The sequence below is a fragment of the Cottoperca gobio genome, chromosome 16, assembly GCF_900634415.1.
Source record: "Cottoperca gobio chromosome 16, fCotGob3.1, whole genome shotgun sequence".
In the NCBI taxonomy this organism is placed as follows: domain Eukaryota; kingdom Metazoa; phylum Chordata; class Actinopteri; order Perciformes; family Bovichtidae; genus Cottoperca; species Cottoperca gobio.
This window is the reverse complement of record NC_041370.1, coordinates 13,226,793-13,234,969: the sequence shown is the minus strand read 5'-3', so window position 1 is coordinate 13,234,969 and position 8,177 is coordinate 13,226,793. Positions and strand designations below refer to the sequence as shown.

General features: G+C 42.4%; 1 protein-coding gene across 1 annotated transcript in view; it reads left to right on the top strand.

The window, feature by feature from the left end:
• Positions 1-5,129: 5,129 nt before the first annotated feature.
• Positions 5,130-8,177, top strand: part of nphs1 (NPHS1 adhesion molecule, nephrin) — a 37,071-nt gene continuing 34,023 nt past the window's right edge. The window contains exons 1-2 of the mRNA XM_029451186.1: positions 5,130-5,156; positions 7,990-8,083. Coding sequence (XP_029307046.1) covers positions 8,020-8,083 — 64 coding nt within the window. The 5' untranslated portion in view covers positions 5,130-5,156; positions 7,990-8,019. The remainder of the gene's footprint in view (positions 5,157-7,989; positions 8,084-8,177) is intronic.

Here is an 8,177-nt window from a genome sequence, read left to right as displayed (position 1 = left end):
CACACCTGATGATGAAAACAGCAAATGTCATCTCACCTCGACAACCCCAGTACTGCATTTTGAAGAAATACTTGGCTAAGTGCTTGACTACAATTTTCAATTGTGCCCCTAAATTCAAGACATATTTTGTATTCAAACCATAAATAGTGCCTGGTCAAAACGGGCCAATTGCTTAGCCTATGGTATTGGTGCTCGCAGCTTTCTCGAGAATTGGATGAACGATTGTGGAGAAAATCAAAGAAACATACATACAACGGAGATGTCTTCCATTTTAATTAAATGTGTACACAATTGAGGTCCTGTTATAGTAGCGTAGTAGCGTCACCCTGGGTGTCAGGTTGAAAAGATAAAAACTCTTCCAGCATGAATCGTCTCTTTGTAATAATCACAAATAATGTATACGGAAATTAGAATGATTGAATCACTCCTTGAAAAGTGCATTGCTTGACCTCTTTTAGTAATAAAGATTGGTTGGTGGAGATAAAAATTGCAAAATCTTCACCACTCTGAAAATACTAATACTGTGAGGGAGAGGTGAAGAGGAACATTACTGCTGACCTCTGCTCACTGTAGTTAAAGTATAGTGGTTAGAGTTATTGTTAATGGTTCGGAGACAAATGATGAAATGATGAAAAGATGTAGAAGTGTGTGTGTGTGTGTGTGTGTGTGTGTGAACATGAACATGAACATGAATAATAGAACACAAGGGTTTTGTTATTAAAGTGGCCTTTTATTGCTTAATAGCTTTTGTTAAAGGCTTGCTTTGGATCCATTCAATATTGTTTCTTTCCATGCCTTGTTTTTGCCCCCATTTTTAGCTTGGCCAGATTTAGCTCAGTTTCATCCTCTAATCCTTCTGTTTTGCTACTGACACTGGGAGAACAGCCTGGGCTGTGTGGCTCAGCCCCGCCTGTCAAAGCCTATAACATCTCTCACCAGGATCAGGTTATTGCCTGAGCTCTGTGTATCTTTATATTGAATTGCTTGTGATAGGAAGCTCTGGTGTGTGGGTTTGTCTCTGTGTGTGTGTATGTGTGTGTGTGTGTGTGTGTGTGTGTGTGTGTGTGTGTGTGTGTGTGTGTGTGTGTGTGTGTGTGTGTGTGTGTATGTGTGACTTCATGCACATATGTTTGTGCGTGTATTTATTGCACATGGATGAGGTGGCTCTGAATGAGCGAATGGGACACACAAGAGTGGATACAACAATTGTCTTTTCTGACCTCAAATTTAAATATTGTCCCCTCATGTCTGTTCCAGCCCCCCTCCCTACCCACCACCATGTTCTCTGCTTTGCTCTCCGTTCGTCCATCACCACAGCGGCGTGATAGATGGGGCGGTGGAGACGACGAACGTTAAAGTTTGTGGCCCGTGGACGGACAGCTCGGCATGAATATCAGTGGCACAGGGTAAAGCGCTGGGAATTGGATGAACGAGAGCATGGGAGGCGTCAGCACTTTCCCTCCCATGCATTTTCACTCCGCTGGATTGAGTCTTATTATCTGACGCAGCTCCTCTTCCCTCAGTGACCTAATAATATTGTTTCAGCGATCCTGTACAGCCTCTGACCTCATGACTTCACACAGGAATCTGTTTGAAGAAGACTTTCCCAACGAAGCCTAGTACTTCTTAGCTTTTGTTCCTTTCTTGGCCCCGGTTTGATTATACGCACATGCAGCAATTTAGTGATATTTATTTTTTTACTGTCCATCTGAATGTTACTACAATTAAATTAGCATCATATAGCCATCAGTCATGTAGCCGTATCTAATGCTGTTTATTAGTCTGATGAAGATTGATCTAATATAGACCCTCTCACACTCGCTCAGTAAGCCTTCTCATGTTGTACCTAGACAAAGATCTGTATAAAACCTCATCAACAAGATCTCATTTGATTGGTCGACAGTCTTTGTTTGTTATTAACAGCGGAAGCAAAGTTGCAATAACAGTGAATTAACATGGTTATGTAGGAGCTTGTTACGCAGCTGAGGTAAATGGGGGAGATTTGGGAAATAATCCTTCCCCAATCTGGACACCACAGCTGGTTGTCTCAAGCCTTTCCATCCACCATGACATATACACACACTCGCCCAGCTCTGAACTCCATGTTGCTGCCAACATGCATAGGGACACAGAGATGGGGATTGAAAGGGAACAGCAAAGAGTGTGTCGGTGTGTTTAATTGGGTTTTTCCAAATCCTTCTTAACCCCGATACATGTTCTTCCACATGCTCCGGCATCACTCGGTCTACAGGTCACCCAAAGCACAGCAACTTTAGAATCTCTCCTTGCAAACTTGCCAGCAATGGGACAAAGTTCACGTCCCCATTCCGACTTTGTCACTATAGAAGACTTTGAAGAAAAGTGCCGCTGAAGGGGATTAAGCAACTATCTATGCTGTCAGACTTTTAAAAGTCCTCTTATCTCTTGTTTGCTACTGTTACTTTAGTGACGCCTGTAATTGTCATTTCTGGTTTCTGGTGATGCATGCTCTCACTCTGCGGCTGCCTGTTAAATCTCCTTCTCCTGTGGTCGACTGGGAGCCAGATTGGCCGTAGGGGAAAAAAACCCAGAAAAAACATGTTGACCTTGTCTACAGATTTAGAACACAGAAGCTTCACTGATATGGCAGCTGTACTGTGGCAGGCAACAGAAGCCGGGGCTCCAATCACATCATCAGGTCAGATGGCTGTAGTTAATGCCGAGGCTCAGAGTGTGGATGTAATACTCTCCAGCTCAATGCACAAAGATCATTTTGCAGGCCATTGTCGAGAGTCTTCAGTAGTCTTGAAGGTTTAAGCCCTTTTAATTTTTTTTATTAACCACTTCCTAACAACTGTGGCTGCGGAACTAGTTTAATGCTCTTCTTGTGTGGGTCGCATATTGGGCGTTGAATATCTCTGCCTGTTACTGACTCCAATCTGTCATATTAACTTTGTAATTAAGAGTGTTTTTCTTTCTTTAAAAAAAAAAAAAGAAAACAGAATCCAAGCTGCCACATTGCTAATGAAGATCCTAATGATCCTCCTACACAATGCACCTTCCACACAAATACTGTACACTACCAATAGGCATACACAGGAATTCAAACGCACACAAAAATATTGCATGCAGTCTCACTCCTACTCAACTTTTCTGAATCAATCTCCTGGACATGACCCAATCTTTGCTTCTTCCACATATTGTGTTGCTTTCCACCGTAGTGCTTATTGCTTTCTTTGATTAATCTTCCTCCTTGCTTTCCCTGCCGCACTGGTCTGAGTCAGAAGACTTCCTGTTGGTTTTCAAAACAACTCTTCATGTCAGCCTTCCTTCCTCCCATCTCCCCCTTCCCCTGCACCTCCCTAGTCTTCTATTCATCACTCCACAGCCCATTTTACAGTATCTTTCTGTCTCCTTCCTCTATCCGTTTCTTTCGCTCCATTACCTTGCTCGTTCCTGTCCCCTTCATCTCACCCTCTGCCTGTCCAACCTCCTGACATGAATTCTTTTTACCCTCTTACTGTATTTCCCTCCTCTTCCCTGCTTTTCCCCTCTCGCCATTCATCTTCAGATCCTCTGTCCATCTCCCTCCCTCCCTCTCCACCTTTCTGTCAGGCCCCAGCTCTCTCCCTCCTCTTCCTTCGTCTGGCAGTGGAGCGGCTCCACTCTTGCTGACAGTGCTGTTTGTGTGAACTGAGTGCTGAGCTTCACAGCCCCCTCGCCTCCCATTGCCCCCTCCCTCCCACCCCACCACCTCCCCTCCTCATCCTCCACCTCCCTCCCTCCTTTTCTCCTGCCTCCCACCTACATACTCCTCCAGGCAGGGGAATTAACCTTCCAGCCCTGGGCTGCTGGGCTTAATGACTGTCTGTGGGGCCAGCTCTGACTACACATCCCAGCTGCTAACATCTGGGCCACACACACACCCACTATACACACACACACACACACACACACACACACACACACACACACACCCCCACACCCACACACTATACTGGACACTTGCACTTTGCAGCATGCACAACATACGGTTACAGTCCTTGAATTTGTGCCACTAAACTATGTGTCATTATCATTCTTTCTTTATTGCCTGCTGCACAGATGCGGGAGTTTCTACTCCCAAAGACAGCGGCTGGTCTATCGTAACTGCATGGCTGACCCATAGTGGAACAACAAATGCAGCAGTATGACTGCTTTTGTGTTTATACAGAGCTTGTACATGTAGTCAACACAGAGCCACAGCACAAGCCTGTACTTTCAGCAGATCCAATGAAAAATACATGCACATGGAAAATAAACATGACCTTTTAAGTTGTCTTGCTGGAAGAGTATTCAGTATGTTCAACTGAGCAAATAGTGGTATTCTCCAGCCACCATTCAGTTGGAAGTATATAATTGACAAAAGGGACGGGGGGGGGAGCAATATTCAGAAAATAAAAATCAAATATCCCACTATTGAAAGTGAATTCTTTGGTCCTGTCTCGCTCTCCATCTCTGCAGCGGAGCAGATCACCCCAGGAGTATTCCATATAGGAAATATAGTAATGTGGATACTCTATTCCATTCAATATGTATGAGCATAAATGTTACAAACTAGCAGCTGTGAAGACATCCATGTTGCATCTGTATCTTTGAGGGCTGCACTGCTCCTTCAAACCCGGCACAGTGAAATGCTAAATAATGTGTTCCATGAATACTCCGCAGAGGCAGAATAGAAAGAAACTACAGGCATGTTCCTCCGCTCTTATTTCTAGCTCACTGCAACTTTATTATGCTTTTATAGCTTTTTATTAAATTCCGCTGAAACAAGAGGTCCAAAAATCCTTCTAATGGTCATTTTGTTCACTGCGTAGCCTTAAAAGGATAAACATTCTCTGAATTCTACGGGGGAGCTATGACATTGTTATTGTTTTTTGTCATTTATTTTACTCTTCAGATGACCCCCTTGTAACCACCGCCACCAACACTTCTCATATGCACGCCTTGCTTCATTCTTCAATCTCCGCTATTGCCTCGCTCTCTTTCTGTTTGCCTCTGCCTTTAGACTAAGGAGTGAGAGAAGGGGGAGTCCCATTGGCATTCTTTAACACCTCCGTCGCTCACTTGTGTTCAGAGAGCCATCTGTAGATCAGGAAGACAAAAAGACGCTCCTGAGCCTTGGTGTCGCTCAACAGGTAAGCACAGCTCTCTTTCTCTCATGCAAATCCACACACCTATTTAAAGATTCCTGGCTTTAAGAAGGAGATACCCCCCTCTCTGCGTGTCTGTCTGCCTGCCTCTTTCTCTCTGTGCACCCTAGGCAGGCAGATGTGCTTGAGTTGGTGGAGGTTGAAAGAAGGTTTTGCCTCTCTGTCTCTCAACTTTTTCCTGGGGATAGCAGGTATGTGAGTGTGTGTAGCGAAGTCAGAGTAATCCAGTAAACTTGAACACTTTGAGTTGAAGAGAGTGGAGACAAAGCACACGAACACATAACTTTTTTTTTGTTGTTGAGTGCCTTGGATTTGCACCGGACATGTCAAGCTTGAGAACTGCTGGACCAAGCTGAGTACGTATGATTTATCCCGTCTATCCTCGAGGCTGAGGTGTGTTTAGCACATCCAGCTAGGTCTTAATCATACTGCTTAAAGAATGACATGTTTTAATGCACAATCAATGATTCATGCGATTAGATTGTGTTGATAATCTAATCTGCATCTTTTAGAAACGCACCTAATCAGCAGTTCAGTGTTAAAGCAGTGATGGTTCACAATGCTGCTTCTATAAGCTACAGTAATTGGAGCCACAGGCAACTGGTGAGATTGGTAAGAAGTTAGGTTGGTATTAAGATGTAGGACCACATCTGAAATGGAAGGCTGCACAGGGTTGAGACTTCATTTTCTGCACATTGACTGATTTCATGGGGTTTCACGTTAAATTGGTCTAGGATTGAGTGTATTGAGTCGTTTGATGATGTTATGAAAGACGCCATTAAAAATTTACCTGTCGGGGTCACGCTGAATGGTTCAGCTGCTTCTAATGCCCTTGCGGGGAGAGTGGCAGCCCTGTTTCTGAAAGCGAATCAAATTTCAAATCAAACTTTCTCATTTGCATTTGTAAGAAGCTCGTGAAGAACAAGGTCAAAGGAACCTGTGGCAATGAGTGCTGCTGTAGTAAAATATGGCTCTTTATTATATTTGAAGACAAATTAAATTGCCATTCAGCGTGGTATTTATCTAATGTTATATTTCAAGCAACCATTAAATGACATCTCACAAGTGGTACACCATCGCAGATTTGTCATACAAATGTCATGTATCAGTCAGTTAATATTCTTGCAACTGCCTGTATTTTTGAAAGCAATTAAGGTGGTTGTTTGTGTTGGTAATCGGAATGTGTGTGTGCGTGTGTGTGTGTGTGGTGGTGGGATGATATTCCTCACAGGGAATACTTGCTGTACCTGAGCTCTAAATCCCAAAGGAGGAGATACAGTTCTGACTGTTTTCATTGTACTGTACTGACATATGAAAGAAATCCAGTGTTTCTTACTGAGATGGATAACTGTAAATTGCCATGCATACGAGAAGACATGTCAACATTAGGCAGGATATAATGATTGTGTTTGTGTTTACCTACACAAGGCCTTAAAAGAGACAAAGAAAATGTGAAGATGGCCACTTTTAACCTCAGAAAAGTATTTCTATTCACTGAAGAGGGAAGTAATTGCTCCTGTGTGTTCAAAGAGTATACTTGCCAGAAATGGGGCTCTGAAATACGCAAAATACGTTTTGAGAGTGAAAAAAATAATTGAGTGTGAGTTAATTCTTATCAAAGCCTGTTGGAGTGCAACTAATCGACTGAGGGGAGATGCGTCAAAGAGCTGTTGCCTTCAATTCATTTTGTCTATTCAGATGAGAAAATATTTAGTTTTCAATTAAGTAAATCACTATTATTTGTTCCACTCCTGCAGCAGATAAATTGAAGTGATTACAAACTGACTTAAAATACACAGAGGGCTGTTCCAGGTCAAATAAGAAGAGTATTGGATGCAATGTGCACAGACCCACAGCACGGCCTATGGACTTAATTCCAAACTGTCCCTGGGATCCATTCACAAAAAGAGCATGGGCAATGATTGGCATGGCATGTATCTATGGGAAATAACCTGGCACAAACACACAAACACATTTTGACATGACTTTCTTAAAGGGCCGTGCCAAACACACGCTTTAGCCCGTTTACTCAACAAGTCGTCATGCCCAAATAACAAAATATGTCACTCCGTAATGTTGAGGTATAGTTTAGGCATCTAGCAAACATTATTGCCATTGCAAATACAATATGCTGCTGCTATGATAGTTGTAAGGGTCGAGCAACTAATATTCTTGACAGAAGGAAAGTGATCATGGTGAGTCACCTCCTGTATTGACACTAATTCTAAACATACCTTGCTTAAAGCTTTTTGAAAACATCCAATTATGTGTTTCTGAAGATTACACTTTCTAATCACTTCACGTTTCACATCATTTACATTATTTATCAATTAGCAGTATCTATATCTTTGAAGGCATTTCCTGCTTTCCATGCAGCCGTTGTTTTCCATTGAAGTTGTTATTAGACTGTAATAAAGACCTTTTAACCTGCCATGTGGCTTTTTTAAAGATGTTTGTGTGTTTTCATTGCATGCTAATGCAGGATTGATGGACTGATTCATTGATTGATTGATCTGAAAAGTCTGCTGTAAATGTGTTTCGATCATGTGCTTGTCAGAAGCTTGTGAGATTTGATGCGAAAATGAATTGTAAATAGCAAACACAAGCTACAGTATAGTGTCAGAAAGTCAAACTTTAGAAAAATAAAAAAGAACACATTAAATAGACTCATTTTAATCTGATAGCCTCCTATACAACACTGCTGGACTTAATACAAATGCCTCTGAAAAGCAAATGCCTATTTTATTCATCGTGTAGGTACATGGAGTTTTATGTTATTTATATTTCATGTAAGTTTTTTTTTCCATGGTTGTTGCAGGATTGTCGAAGGTCAGGTGTCAGTGGTGAAATGGACTTCTTGTCAGCATGGATTGTGTCTCCTTCAGCTCTACCCTTTCTCTGTCTCATCTTGGGTAAGAGAATCAAATGTCACCATGGAGCTATCCTTACAGTAACTGTGGCCTTTTCAAGAACCATCCGTGTTCAGGCCATTCAGCTAAGCAGTGG